We start from the raw sequence: 15,947 nt of genomic DNA on the forward strand, positions 1-15,947 counted from the left end.
CAACCCTGGGTTAGTGCATTGATGACTGCCACGCCCGCATCCCATGGACTGCCATTCTCACTAACCAGCCTTCCACACCGATGTGTGTTACAACACAATGTTAAAGAAGCAACAAGAAGGGTGTTTAAGCTTAATGCGGGAGCTCTTAAATATGTCCCGAGTTATTTATAGGGCACTATTTATTCATAACATTTTAACATCAACGTTTGGGATTTCGTCTCTTTATCCTGAGATAATTAGCAAACGTGCAGAATTTGCAGACCAAACTGGAAAGCTGGAATGAAGCTCACGGGAACACACACGCACGCACGCACGCAGGCACGCAGGCTCGCACACACACACACACACAGGCATGCACGCACCCACCCACCCACCCACTCACCCACCCACCCACCCACACACACACACACACACACACTGCAAAACCAAATACTGAACAATTAAACAACCAGATGTTATTATGGCACACATTCTAGTGTTTCTTTGAGTTGTTTTGGTCAATACTTTAGACGCGCACACACACGCACGCACGCACGCACACACACAAACCCACACAAACCCACAGGTTTTAAGAAAATAACTTTAAGTATAAACGCTTAAATATGTTTAAAATCTGCTGCATGTGCCTTTCCCTTCGCTTGCTGCACGGATTTGAAATCTACAAATAATTGAAATGGAAAGATTTCTGTCTCGTGACTATGAAGTAAAACCACATAGGGCTAACAAAATATTGACATCTTGAGAAAATATTGTATCTCGGTAAATTAGAGGAAATGGGCGTATGCACAGATGGACAACATGATAACTGCGGCACTGCGTTGAGGTGTGATTCTGTTTTTTTACCACAACACATTCCATGAGGTCATCGAGTCATTTTAGTGTTACCAGCCCCTGAAATGAATCGATTTATAGATAACGACTCGAGCAACGACCAAGGATGGACGCTGCCAAACGCTTTATTATACTGATCCTCGCTTTGGAAACAGGTAAAGCAGATCCTTCTGAAATTCAATAACATCTATTTCGATAATAACGCACCACATGGTCCTATTTCAGAGTCTTTAACCAAGTAACCAAATTAGAAACAACCCGATTGAACCCAATGAACGCGCGTAAGCACAGGGTTACTTATCGTTCTGTTTTTCTTTTGTTATTCAGTGTTTTCTCTCCTTTCAAAATGTCTGAAGAGAATGGTTTAAAAATATGACATTCTATTTAAAGTTTATGATAAATACACACATACATAAATAACGCGTCGGTATGTTTTATACCTTTCTCTTTAAAATCTAAATCAGGGCAGCAGTGTGGAGTAGTGGTTAGGGCTCTGGACTCTTGACCGGAGGGACGTGGGTTCAATCCCCAGTGGGGGACACTGCTGCTGTACTCTTGAGCAAGGTACTTTACCTAGATTGCGCCACTAAAAACCCAAATTAATAAATGGGTAATTGTATGTAAAATAATGTGATATCTGTATAATGTGAAATAATGTATAATGTGATATCTTGTAACAATTGTAAGTCGCCCTGGATAAGGGCGTCTGCTAAGAAATAAAGAATAATATATACTAAGAAATAAATAATAATAATAATAAATCTTGAATGCACGAGAAAATACGCCATGTACTTACATATATACTGCTATAAAATCAATACAAGGTGTAACGGCTTTAATATGATTAAAGTTCACAATATACACGTGCATTGCCATGGAAAATATATTCTGCATGTATTTCTAATGCATACAATATATTTAATGCATGGACTTTACCAAATATACAGATATAATAAAACTTAAAATATATTTTCAAATATTACTTGCGGGGTTATGATTTTGTGTTTTATTTATTTATTTTTTAAACCGTTTGCGAAAGAAACGGGTAACATTTTAAACGCACAAGAACAACAACAGTATTTAATCTGGTCTAAATCCCGCGCATACTTGTGTGATCTCGGTTCCATTTATCATATGAAAGATCAAACTAAAACCGAAGCTTTACGTGTTAATATACTTCAACTAAATTCCACAATTTATATTTTTACAATACAGATCCATCGGTTATAGGAAAAAGTAATTGATTTATAAGATCTAAACAATATTAATGAAGGGATCTGCCGTGCTAATTACCGTTTTTTAGCACCATTTTCGGGTAACATGTTGGTTGACAATCATGCATCTTTTATTTTTACTCACCCAATGGATGGGAATAGCGGATGGATTCACTGCAACCAAACAACGCCGTCTGATTTATATTGAGCATCAAGTGTAAGCTATTGCCGAGTTTGCTCTTGTCGATGCCAAAGTGCATTTTCGGTGCAAGTAAAGTCAAACATGTTATAATGGACAACGTTTAAGTTTAAGGACATTTTTTTTAATTATTTGACGTTTGATTTTCTCTGCTCCACAGACCGTGATTATTACTAATGTTATTTTAGGTAAAGTGGACTAATCTGGATCTGTAAAACCAGCCGGCAGCGTTTATTTGAATTGTTTGGGAATACAAAATTATTCGGTTTTATGTGAGTCCTCCCATTTGTAAAGTCAGCGTATTGCAAATCCATATTAATGGACAAACACATTATATATATATATATATATATATATATATGTTAACGTTCACGATTTTTATATTTAATACTTTGATATTTAACAACATGTTTTGATATGGAAAATATTTTGAAAGCGCACATTGTCTTTGAACATTACCGGCGTTTCGTTTGAAACGCGTTTTAATACACTGTATTTTATGAAAGTATGGTAGGACCCCTCTGTCACAGTCTTGGTCGTATCTTGTATCCACTCTTCCCTCATTTCAACTCCTCTCCACTCACGGAGGTGTGTAGCTTGATCGCGGACACATTCCTCATAAGCTTGAAGGATTGAGCATGTCTCTCTTTTGACATTATCAAAATGTGGAATAAACACAGACATTAACATACAGTTGTGTCAAATGTAGCAATCGCAGAGACTGGAAGACAGAGCAATATATTGTAATTATACTTTAGTTACCGAACCAGTAACAGGATTGTAGTGTATTGTCATGCAATGGGCTCGCTGGTTTTGCGGCACATACCGAATAATTGATTCAGTAGCACTGTGGTCACGCTGTTTAAGAAATGGATGACAATTGTAAGGTGAAAGAGTTTCTATTGCAGCTATAATCTTCTGCGTGAACGGAACTATCCGCTTACTCCACAGCTGAGTGAATATTTTGCAGTGTATTTGCAGTATATTTTTTAAATGGCATGTCCCATTGCATCGATCTATACTGTAATCAAATGTGTATTTTACATTAACATTAGAATTGGGGTCACTATCCTAGCGCCTTTAAAAACAGGCAACACGTGTGATGAATAGAACTTGATTTTTGTAATTGTATGTTCTTAAAATGAAATAACAGTACACAGTGATCATAGTTTTTGTTATTTGACACTCTATAGCAGCGTCATAATTCACAGTTCAGGGTAAGTTTACTGTAAATACATATTCCATTTTGGTGAAACAATATTTGTTTCGAGTTTTAAATATTACACAACACGCACAATATTTAGCTCCATGATAATGTTTCTGAATCCCCACACGGTGCGTATGTGAAGTATTTACATTTCTCATATATTTCTCATACATTTTCTACAGCTTATATTTCTGTAGTGTTTGCTGAGGAGCTCCAGGTTTATCAGGAGCCAGAGGTCAATGCAACCGTGGGAGACAGGACGCGCCTTGGGTGCGCTTTCAACACCAGCAGCGGGCAGGTTGGAATCGGGTCCTTTAAGTGGTACCGGGTCCGGAGCGACGGGAAGAGGAGCGAGGTTTCCAATGAAACACACCCAGCTGGAGTCGTCACATCGCATGAATTCAGGACGAACAAGGACGCTTCATTGTACTTGCTCCATCCTCAAAAATATGACTCCGGCGTGTATTACTGCGAGGTAGAGCTGCTGTCAGCGGGGAGAAGAACCGGGAACGGGACGGTGCTGGCTGTTTACCAAAGAAGTAAAGGTAGGAACTCCACTGCCTTCTACAGTTAGCTCATGGACCATTGTATGCGGGACCAGAGCAAAAGGAAAGATATCATTGCACAAGAAACGTAAGCCTACAGTACGTGCGTTAGTTTTTATACGTTTTCAAGAAAAGAAAATGCGCCTCGTTGACTAAGGAAAAAAAATGTAACACGGCGTTTATATGCATAAAAAAGAGAATCTATAATAATAATAATAATAATAATAATAATAATAATTATTATTATTATTATTATTATTATTATTATTATTATTATTATTATTATTATTATTATTATTATTATTATTATTATTATTATTGTTGCGCTCTTGTGAAAGTTAAGCGTGCCAAGTCCTCTCACACAAGAGGTGTTCTACATCAAAGAAACGCGCACTATGCAGGTTGAAAACGCAACTGTATTGTTTGCTATGCACTTATATTTTTAATTAGTGTCCCATTGCAAACGATGGACGTTGTTCTTGTTTTGATACCTTTTATATCGAAATGAACACAGATTCAGTCCTTGTAGCCTTGGGTATATATAGGCTGCACTATTAACAGTGTCGAAGTCGACTAATCATGTTGTTTTTTTTATCTTGTTTTTTTTTTTTAATGTATAAAAACAGCATACAAATCATTTTATAAAACGAGTTCCACAAACAGCTACGTTATTATTCGTTTTTGTATTGTACTACGTATACACTCAGATTTATTCTTTGTCAAAACACTAACAATTAGATTTTTTTTTCGTAGAAAGAGTATGATATATTGCTTTGTCTGTTTTGTTTTTATCCTCACAGAAGAGCAGCGTGATAGCGCTGACGCGAGTTTCTCTCAGAACACCCTGCTCTTAGCCGCTGGCGCAGGTGGCGCGCTCATCGTTTTAATCACGATCGCCGTGCGCTGTTGTAAAACACAGCGTGGAACAGGTAGGGTAATTCTTTTAGTGGATTAAGGTCCATTCACAGCAAGCGTGTCGCGACAAATAGTAAGCGTTTGGCGTAAAATTCATTTTTTAGAATTCTTACTTGTTTTACGCGCTGGAAGAAGGGCTACAACAGCTTTTTTCCAGCGCATAAATAATGCGTAAACTAAGCGATAATAGGGCCCTCAGACCCTTTACTTAGTATCTTGGTATCCCTGAATAGATAATACTTTTCTCTTTAAAAATGTGCTACATATTGTAATGAGTAAGACATCTCACAAGTAGAATGGTACCCCGAAATGTTCTCATTTTTTCTGGAAAGCAGTACAACTTGGGGAGTTTGTTGCCGGATAACTTCACTCAGACTTCTTCCTCACTAAATATCTTGAATAGATAATTGTGTTTCACATTATTTCTGTTTTCTTCAGGCGCTGCACCATCCACCTCGCAGCCCGCAAGGTAGGTTCATATTTTTTAATTATTATTATTTTAAAATGTGTTTTTCAGAACTGATCCAGTGGTTCAGATAGAATATTGTATGATGTGCTGGGGGAGTCGCGTTAGTACAAAAATAAACTTGCAAATATTCTTATGCATGAGTGTTTAAAGTTGTGGGAGTTAGAGTGAACGAAAACATATTATTTTATATAGTGTATGTATAATTAAGTGTTTACGCACATTACGCATCACTTGCTTACATATAAAACATGTTATTTTCAAAACTGTCTTTTTAATGAGTTACAAACCAAAAATAAACGGGTGTCGGGTCCTTTGCTACTCCTTTCCTTCTAAAAGTTTCCTACAGTAAAATCACAGCATAAAGCACAGTGACAGCATGGTAAAGCCTAAGCAAACACTGTAAAGAACAACGAAGTATCGTATAAAGTGTATGAATAAACATGGCAAACCAGGGTCAACTATGGTAAATGCATAGAGTACAAAAGTACCGTTGTACACTTTTCTAAGGTTGTGTAATTTCTAATACAGGGGATTATTAAATTCATTTGTGGGGAGGCGGTTTTGTCACTGTTCCTTTGCTTCATGTATTGCGCTACAGATTTTGGTCACGCAGTATTTTAAAGAGCACTTTCTAATTTATGAATGGTTAACAAACCGCTTACTAAAACCTTAGCAAAGGTTGCTCATTTCATTTCCATATCAGAAGTTAATACATAGAAATCAATAAACTAATTAAGAAATACTTAAAGATACACGTTTCATCAAAATGTTTGTCTTTGAATATATTGCGTTTATTTTACTATTTCTAAATTCGGCACTACTAAGTGTTTGATAGTTACGGATAATATCAACTGATTAAGAAAATATAATAATTTAAACCTGGTCCCATTTGTAAAATATTATATATTTAGTTATTATTATTATTTTTACAGTTATTATTTTTATAATTTTCTACCCGCATTCCAGGAAAATAAATAAAAGTTTAGGATTTCTTTTAGCACATTTAGAATTTTAAGTCACGTTTTCTAACAGTAGGACATTTTAACAGTATATATACTATACAGTAAAATCTTTAAACAGTTGTATAATAATTACGGCACTATAATCACAATATTTCTAATAAGAGATATGTGGTTTTAATAAAAGTTAACTATTCTATTCCGTAAACCGGTAAATAATAGCACTATTATAAAGGAAAATGTACAGGCTCAAAGAAACGGGTCTGTGTATAACAGTTTAATCCAAGGAACGCCAGGGCAACACATTTTATAAACGAATGTATTATTATTTATTAATGTATGTGTTTGTTTTGTTTAAGTCGTGACTGTGATGTTTATGGACAGATCCCCATGAAAAGTAAGTTGAACTTCATTGAGATCCACACATATGTCGTTATTGCCACAATATCGCTTTCCAGGATGGCATGCATTGTTAGATCAGATTCTTTAAATATCTTTCTTAATTGGTTTAATAATCTGACAGACTGGTTATTCTAATCAAAACTATATATATATATATATATATATATATATATATATATATATATATATATATATATATATATATATATATATATATATATATATATATATATATATATATATATATATATATATATATATATATATATATATAGATAGATAGATATAGGCAGCAGTGTGGAGTAGTGATTAGGGCTCTGGACTCTTGACCGGAGGGTCGTGGGTTCAATCCCCGGTGGGGACACTGCTGCTGTACCCTTGAGCAAGGTACTTTACCTAGATTGCTCCAGTAAAAACCCAACTGTATGAATGGGGAATTGTATATAAAAATAATGTGATATCTTCTGACAATTGTGAGTCGCCCTGGATAAGGGCGTCTGCTAAGAAATAAATAAATAATAATTATATATATATATATATATATATATATATATATATATATATATATATATATATATATATATATATATATATATATATATATATATATATATATAAACACATGATTGCACATTTCTAATATACAATGCTAATGTGTTCTTCACAGAGAAAAAGAAAAATCTAAAGAAAAAAGACAAGGTGCGTTAATCTAATACTGGATCCATTTCAATGCTGCTGCTCAATCTGTCATATTGGAATATAGCACACACAGCTTCCCTTTGTGTATACTTCATATAACTCAGAAATGATAATAGAAATGCCTTATTATTGTCTGTTTTCTATATTGATTAATAATCACAATTGCACACCTATTTCTGTATTTGTATGTAATTGAGTGTTACGAGGACATGGAAACACATTCTGGCGCATTATGCTGATAAAGGCGTTTAGTCATTATTTTGAGTTTAAAGCTGAAACTATCTAGAAGCCTGAATCACAGGGCTTGCTTATAGCTTCCACAGCACCCAGTACTGTCAATTTTGGGTATACCTCATTTTAATGTGACATCATATCCCCCTGGGTGTAGTACATATTATAGTAAAGTAACCAATTCGGTGTGGATTGTATGTAACACTTTGTTTTTCTTGTTCTTCCTCTTGTTTCTGTCGCCGTGTTTGTTCTTAATTGTTAGTCTGTTGCCCAAGCCCCCGCGGATGAACTTCAGTACGTGCAGCTGAACCTGAAACGCCCGCGCAAAGACCGTGTTCAAAACATCGATCATGTGGAGTACGCAACCGTGCACACCAGGCGTTAGGGCGTCCCAAACTCATCCTCGCCACTTCCGCCAAGTCCTTTCCCAATCTTCAGTGGAGTTCTGTAGTTTCACTTTCTTCGGACCCCTGATCTTGTCACTGCCACACTGTAGAGTCACACTCCCTGTGCAGCAGGTATTAGACCCCATACCCTGACACCCCCACACTGTAGAGTCACACTCCCTGTGCAGCTGGTATTAGACCCCATACCCTGACACTTCCACACTGTAGAGTCACACTCCCTGTGCAGCATATATTAGACCCCATACCGACACCTCCACACTGTAAACTCACACTCCCTGTGCAGCTGGTATCAGGACCCCACATCCTCACACTGTAGACTCACACTCCCTGTGCAGCTGGTATTAGGACCCCACATCCCCACACTGTAGAGTCACACTCCCTGTGCAGCAGGTATTAGACCCCATACCCTGACACCTCCACACTGCAGATTCACACTCCCTGTGCAGCAGGTATTAGACCCCATACCTTGACACCCCCACACTGCAGATTCACACTCCCTGTGCAGCAGGTATTAGTATCCCACATCCTGTCACCACAAGTTTTCCTGACGCCACTAATATGTTACTGTTAGCACACAATGCACCCAAACTGTTAGTTCCCTCTTTCCCCTTCTGAATAAAAATACTACACTTAAAAAAAAAAAAACGTTCTGGTGTTTTCCTTTCTTTATTTGTTTGTTGAATAGCTGTTTTTCTTTTGTATTTGGACAAGCACATCTTACCAGTAACTATGCAGTACACCGTCTGGATCACCTAATTCATACAACGCAACAGAAAGTAAAAAAAAAAAAAAAAAAAAAAAAAAAACTGACGTGTTTAACTCCGTCACCATCAGTGATCTCTGACCTCAGTTGTCTGCCGAAACCAAGCAAGCACAATAAAAATAATCTTACCAATCTGTATCCAGCTTTAACTGAGGAGGGGTTGACTCCTAAAATACAAAGTCTAATGATATTTATGAAACTGTTGATCTAAACATTTTGAACTGTATTGTTTTTAGGGGTTGAGTTTTTCAGCGCAGAGTGCCCAAAATATTGTATTTTTTCAGCCCTGCCCCAACTCTGTAACAATACAATAAAACTCAATGAAATAAAAAATGAGGAAATTAAAAAATCAAGTTTATAAATTTTAGGGTGGCTGTATAAAGATCCACAGTGTAGGGATGACACAGATAATTAAATAATAACTATAAAATTGTAGTGAAATAAAGTCGAGCACATCTAGTAACAAATATTTTAATTCCTGTTGGAGGTGCAGATTACTAGTACAATGTATATATATATACAGTATATTCGTTTTTTTCATGGGTCAGGTAAGCACTCAATCATCTCCCCCTAATGCCACAAAGCCCGTTGTGTTTTTGTGAGAGAAAAAAGCAATAAAAGAAAAATAAAACTGAAAAAAAACATGTTTGGTTTTTTGAGACACCGAATTCAAGGTCCAGCAGAACGGACGCAAATGCCACACAGGGTGAATTTGGACATTGCTTTTTATTTTATTTAGTTTCACTTGTATGTTTTTCTTGTATTTTCTTAGTATTTCTAATAAAAGTAAATAAAACAGCTTTCTAAAGCTTTGTCCGCCTGTCAGTGCGTCCGTCTGGATACCTGTGTCCACCTGTGTGTTTGTCACTTTTAATGTCTGTCTGTCTGCTTGGTGTGTGTGTGTGTGTGTGTGGTGTCTATGGATGTTAGCCAGTCTCCCTATCTGTCTGTCCGGACATCTGTCAAAGAAGTATTTACTTCTGCCCCAAGTTAATTCATGGCCCTATTGAGTTTTGAATAGTACATTTACAAGAGTGACGATGCAACATCCTCATAAACACTACAGACAGAGCGGTCGGTGAGTGAGTGAGTGTGTGTGTGTGTGTGTGTGTGTGTGTGTGAGTCTGTGTCTGTGTCAGTCTCTCTCTCTCTCTCTCTCTCTCTCTCTCTCTCTATTTGGTGTGTGGTGGACGGTGCTTTGTTGTCTTGGTGTCGCTCTCTGCAGTCTGCTTCCAATCTCTGGCTACAGGAGGGACCCTCTCTTCTGCCCCCGCCCCCTGCCTCCCCAAGACCATTTGATTGGTCGGGAGCTCAAAGGGTCTTCTTTGCAAGGAGCCTCCCTGTGAGCTTGTCTCTGCACCTGCCTGAAAAAAAAAGAGATTAAACCACGGTAATTGCAAAGAAGTCACAGGTAAGCACAATAAATGTGTCCGCATGCGCTTCAGTTTAATTTACTGTTATTTCATTTTTATTTGTTTAAAACTCCCGAGTCCCTAAATTCATTCACTCCTATTGCACAGCAGTTTCCCCCATTCCCGGTTTTAAAATGAGCTTGATTAGCCGCAGTGCAGGGGTAACAACCTCAAAGTCTGCGCCGCGTGCTAACCGCGGTATACAGCGACAGGCCTGTAGGTACCACAAGTTTACCACGGTACCAGGGAGGTTTCAGTGGAACCCGCTGTGGCTTATATACACACATACATGTTTAGAAGCATGGTGGCCCTAGTTAGCACTGCAGCAATGCACTGCAACAGGACCAGGGGAGACTCCTCTAGGTGATGCACGCTTTGGGACTCACTAGCTGAGCAGCAGGGCTGTAGACTCTCCCCTGAGTCAGGGGGAAGGAGCTCTGTGCTGGGCTGAGCTCCGCTGGGCTCAGGGGGTGTAGTGTTGTAGCTGGGGGAGGGGGAGGTAGGGGACCCCCAATCTGCTGCTGGGCCGCACTGTACCCCGAAAACCTCGGACACTCCATCATGGGCACCAGGACCTGAAACAACATAGCAAAGCAAAGACACACTCTAGTCATGCCACGACTCAATAATACACACTGCCTACCACCATGAAAGCGTACCATGGTCGCTTTGCAGTTTTTCCATGCTCTTCGTGGTTATACTCTACATTTACCATAATCTTTTACGGCTGGCCATGTTTTTTTAATATGCTTTATACCTCTCTGGGCTTTACAATGCTTGCCTATACTTTACCATGTTATGCTTTATTACTAGGGCTGTCATTTTTGAGGTCTAAAAATAGATATTTCAAGACATTTCTCAATTAAACATAACATTGAAAGCAGAAAAAATAGTGTTGTCGCATTCAAAATTGATCATTTTCTCTAGAGATTTTATACAGCAAATGTTCCTAATTATTTAAATACTTACCTGAAAAACAGTAAATGCTAAATTGTAGAATATTTAGTTTTTATATGTCCACCTTTTAAAGACATTCTATTTTCACTAACCAGTGAATTATCAAACAAAATTAAAACATAAATAAATATAAAAACAACAACAGGCATGTAAAATGCCCCCTTCTTGTACCAGACAGGGCGATCTTTAGCAGAAATATTTCCGATCTTTGATGCAGCTGGTGTCTTTTTCGTTCAAGTCATTTTAAAGAAATCGTGGAGCTCCATGCAGTGTGTTCAATCATTACCGGAAGCAAACTAAACTGGCTGCCAGGTTCCTAAATGCAGTGTAACAGGCAGCGCGTCAATAAGGCAACATTTTTATGTGATAAAAAACATATTTACACAATTCTTTTAGTCATGGGAATTATCATGGGGACCTACATATTACACGGCAATTAAATTGTGAAATCCATGATAACCATGAAAAATGACAGCCTTATTTATTACACTTTGCTGTGCTTTTACTTTCATAAGGGTGAACACACACTGATCACAGAACTGGAGCAATCACGAATTCAGATACAGTATCAATACTAATGTACAGCAAGAACAATAGTAAAATGTACAGTATGGCCCACAGAAAAAGCATTGTCAAGCTATATAAAATGTAGTGAAAGTATGGTAAAGCACAGGTAAGCATTGTAAAACCCAGAGAGGTAGCCTAATGCAGATAAAAAACAATACAAACCCTGGTAACTGTGGTAAATATATAGCATAACCATGGGAAAAGCTATTAGAATAAATTCTTCAGATCTACTATTAATATTCATAAGACACTGGGTATTATCACATCATCAAGTTTGAGTGTGTGTTAGAGAGAGTCTACCCGCCTATCTGATCCAGTCTTACAGTCTATCTGTCTGAGACAAACGCCTGTAGTCTTTCACCATTAATTGTGTATAGCATGTGTTCTTTTATACATTTATATTAAAACAACCATGTTCACAATAACACATGAAGATTACAGAAAGTAATTTTGAGAAAGTCAAAATGCCAACAAGACAATTCATCGTGTCAAGACTGTTCAACAGGCCTAACAATATATGTGTTGTAAATTAAACAAGACCGAGTATAGATTTATAATTACCAGAGCTCAAGACTTATTCATTCTGTTTAATGTAGGGACTTGCAAATGTAAAGTTTTAATGTTTTGTGTTTGTTTCTTTCTGGGCCTTTTTAAAATGGAGTCTGCCCCCCTGCGTTAGCTGCTTCGGCTGAAGGAGGAGGAGTAACTTGCCACCTGCAGCAGGCGGGTGTCCACGAACTGGGCGGGGTGGTAGAGATACCCGGCTCCGGGGTAGGGCACACCCTTGCCAATCTCTGCAGGGGGAGAAGCCAGAGGGCTGAGAGGACACCGACCCCCCTTCACCGAGGGCACAGGGCTGGAGCTGGGCTGAAAGAACCTGCAAAAACACACACAAGAACAACACCTTGAAAAGAGCACTGTGCTCCAATCTGAGACTTTAGGGAATTGGGTGTAGTTCACACTTTAAGAGGCCTGGAAGTGTGCTATTTGGTTGTTTTGTTAAATAAAAAGGTGCTGTTTGTGGTACTGAACAGCAGGTCAGGATCACGTAAGCTTTACTGAATTTATGAGCATGTCGTTCTGATTGCTTATCCTATCAAATAAAGAATACATGACTGAATAAATGAATAAATGACGTTGCATCAAACAATAGCAGTTAAAGACTGGAGGAAACACTTTTAAATACGACTCTACAAGTGAACGAGACAGCAGTTTTGGCCCTCGCTGTGATCATCCTGAAGGCAGGGCTCCTGCGAGCCCCTCACTCACCGGTAGGGCTGTGCAGACGGGGAGCAGGCAGTGCTGGAGTGGAGAGGCATGGAGGAGGCTGCACAGGGAGACTGGATCTGCAGCTGGGTATGAGCTGGGCTCTGGGGTGCCCGCCGGGCCTGGTACTGAACAGACAAGCACAGCGATCAGAGACACAACCAGGGCTGGACCAGAACCACATTCTCAATTACTTGATTAGTGGCTAAAAATGAGTGCGATTATCATTAATTGCAACTTTCTCCCTAGTTAGCGGTTCTTTCTCTAAAACACTCTTTTTAGTTTCGATCTGCTGTTCGCTTTCTAAAATAAAGCTTATTTTCTTTGTGGACAAATCGAATATCTACAGCTAGAGAGAGGAAGAAACAGTTCATTTCTGCCTGTCTGTACTGTTAGATTTTCCAAACCAGCATTCAATTCACATTATTTTATTGCTATATTTTATTACATGTCTTCATATACATCTCCTCACCACGCCTTGCTGGTTCTGCTGCTGCTTGTCACTCCTCTGAAACCTGCCTTGCTGTGCAGGGTGTCTCCCTGGGGGTGCAGTGCCGCAGATCTCCAGAAGAGGGGGGTGTGGCGCTGCTGCGCTGCAGTGAGGGGAGTCCCTCTGGCTGGAGGTGCTTGAACAATCAGTGACATCACTCCTAACATCCACGCCGCTGTCTGCCTGACTCACCTGCGGGGGTGCACCATATTAACAGATTTATACATTTCCTTAAAATCGGAGGTTTAAATCTATATTCAAAAATACGCTAAATCTGTGATATGGAAAGCAACAAGAAAAACAACAAAGAAAAACCAACTGCAGCTTCTCTCACTCATCATTTACCAGCTTCCAGTGCACTCCAAAGCATACATTTTCATATAAATATATATGGAGTAGATGCCGCTTATTAGCAACCTCTCGTTTCCCATCAAAAAGTTGTCATGAACCGAACATTGTTATTAAGCGAAAAACCACATTTCCAAGTGTATGTATCTGGAAAAACTGTGTATACTACAGTTGTAGAGACAGCGCACTGAAATACACGTCTTGGTTCATATTACAGTGTTAAAAAATAAACACGAAAAACACCAAATATCAGACAACTGTTTACTAATACTACACGGATGTGTAAAACAGAAAAGGATACCCAGTACTGTATTATACACACAGTACTACAACAACGTACTATCAATATCTTTAAACACAGTAAACACTCCTGGTATACAGGACTTACATTTAATACAGGAGTTCATTTTAAAAGAAGTAGTTGTCCAGTGTGTGTTTTTTTACGATTCACCACCTCCAGCTGTAAATCACTCTCAATTTTGCGTGCAGCTTCGTAGCCAGTTTCAAAATGCAGGATACTACAGATTTTGAGATGCCAAACTTTTCTGCTCCCCGTACTTGTTTAGCACCGGGTTCACGTAGTGCTTTCAGAATCCGAACTCTATCGGCTATAGAAAGGTCGACACGTTTTGAAACCTTGATGACAGACGACAATCAGACTCAATAAATGTATAGCTGCGTTATGAAAACTGATACATAAACAGACGCTGCGATGCGTGCGCGCGATGTATGTAAGGCAGCAGTGTGGAGTAGTGGTTAGGGCTCTGGACTCTTGACCGGAGGGTCGTGGGTTCAATCCCAGGTGGGGGACACTGCTGCTGTACCCTTGAGCAAGATACTTTACCTAGATTGCTCTAGTAAAAACCCAACTGTATAAATGGGTAATTGTATGTAAAAATAATGTGATATCTTGTAACAAAGTCACCCTGGATAAGAGCGTGCGTCTGCTAAGAAATAAATAATAATAATAATAATAATAATAATAATAATAATAATAATAATAATAATAAGGTATTCGTGAGCGTGCCGTCGCCATTGAAATTGACCAAAAAACAAACAAAAAAAAGTCGTCAATAAGCGGCAGACAGTTACTAATATCCGAGATCCATTAACATTAAAGTCTATGGGATGGGATTGGTTCCCGTGAAAATGTTGTTAATAACCGAAAGTTGTCTTTATCAGGGTTGCTAATAACCGGCATTTACTGTATATACAAATTAAAGTAGCTTTTGAGTTAAGGTGAGAAAAAGCAGCAGATACAGCATTGTGGGTAATTGGAACATGCTCATTTCAGCATTACATGAGCCAATGAAATCGCATCAAATTCGCATATATATATATATATATATATATATATATGCAGTCCTGCTGTTTCAGGACTGTGCTTTTGAAGTCAGAATCGCTGTGCATCAAGGTTGTCTCACCTCAGAGCTGTCTTCAAACAGGTCCACAGGTCTGAGCCACTGGTCCGCAGCAGAAGGCACAGTCAAGGAATCTTAACAAAAAGAAGCAACAACAACGCAGCGCTATTGTTAACAAACATTTAGTTACAACGTATGTGAACATCCTCCACACACCCACACATTACAGTTCACTCAATAACAATTCATTTTGCAAATCTCTACAATGACATGGAGAAAGGCAGTTGGATGGACAGACAGACAGCCTTGATTGTGATACTTTCAATAACTTGTGCTAAAGAAGCTCCTTCGCAAGTTTCACCACAATCGGACAAGCAGTAGGAATAAATGCATTATTATACCGGAAATAATGCTTTCTGTGTTTCGGCTGGTTTCACAAACCCTGATTAGCATTAATCTTGGACTACCTGATGTTAGTAAGGAGTCCAAGACTCGTGCTGATCAGCGTCTGTGAAACCAGCAGCTAATGTTTAAACATAAAAATGGTATGAAGTTGTGCTCAGTCAATGCCTAGTTTCACCAGAACTCAAGGCTCGGTTTTAATGTAATCACTGGATCGGAATCAACACTGGTTAGTAATAAAATACCATAATCTGTAATCAGCATTTCACTGTCATTATCACTGCTTATTATTATTAGGTAGCA

General features: G+C 38.5%; 2 protein-coding genes across 3 annotated transcripts in view; one reads left to right on the forward strand and one right to left on the reverse strand.

Annotated features, from left to right (window-relative positions):
• Positions 1–870: 870 nt before the first annotated feature.
• On the forward strand, positions 871–8,315 carry LOC117433958 (natural cytotoxicity triggering receptor 3-like). The gene is made up of 7 exons (XM_034056285.3): positions 871–986; positions 3,634–3,996; positions 4,797–4,925; positions 5,350–5,380; positions 6,699–6,736; positions 7,409–7,440; positions 7,934–8,315. Exons 1-7 carry the CDS (start codon positions 938–940, stop codon positions 8,054–8,056), a joined length of 765 nt encoding a protein of 254 aa, XP_033912176.3. The 5' UTR covers positions 871–937; the 3' UTR covers positions 8,057–8,315.
• Positions 8,316–9,296: 981 nt separating this feature from the next.
• The window catches only part of LOC117964804 (protein PRRC2A-like), a 45,929-nt gene continuing 39,278 nt past the window's right edge, over positions 9,297–15,947 (reverse strand). The window contains exons 21-26 of one of the 2 annotated variants that reach the window (XM_059009285.1): positions 15,306–15,376; positions 13,516–13,725; positions 13,047–13,171; positions 12,492–12,654; positions 10,640–10,828; positions 9,297–10,205 (exon numbers count right to left, since the gene is read on the reverse strand). In XM_059009285.1, the coding sequence (XP_058865268.1) occupies positions 10,014–10,205; positions 10,640–10,828; positions 12,492–12,654; positions 13,047–13,171; positions 13,516–13,725; positions 15,306–15,376 (950 nt within the window). In that variant the 3' untranslated portion in view covers positions 9,297–10,013. Of the gene's footprint in view, positions 10,206–10,639; positions 10,829–12,488; positions 12,655–13,046; positions 13,172–13,515; positions 13,726–15,305; positions 15,377–15,947 lie in introns of both variants that reach the window. The other variant, XM_059009284.1, reaches the window with a different exon arrangement.

The sequence above is a fragment of the Acipenser ruthenus genome, chromosome 38, assembly GCF_902713425.1.
Source record: "Acipenser ruthenus chromosome 38, fAciRut3.2 maternal haplotype, whole genome shotgun sequence".
Lineage (NCBI taxonomy): Eukaryota > Metazoa > Chordata > Actinopteri > Acipenseriformes > Acipenseridae > Acipenser > Acipenser ruthenus.

Coding starts and splice junctions, on each gene's coding strand:
- LOC117433958 (XM_034056285.3), top strand. CDS start 938: ATGGACGCTGCCAAACGCTTTATTATACTGATCCTCGCTTTGGAAACA. Junction 987..3,633: donor GATCCTCGCTTTGGAAACAG/GTAAAGCAGATC, acceptor CATTTTCTACAG/CTTATATTTCTGTAGTGTTT. Junction 6,737..7,408: donor TGGACAGATCCCCATGAAAA/GTAAGTTGAACT, acceptor TGTTCTTCACAG/AGAAAAAGAAAAATCTAAAG.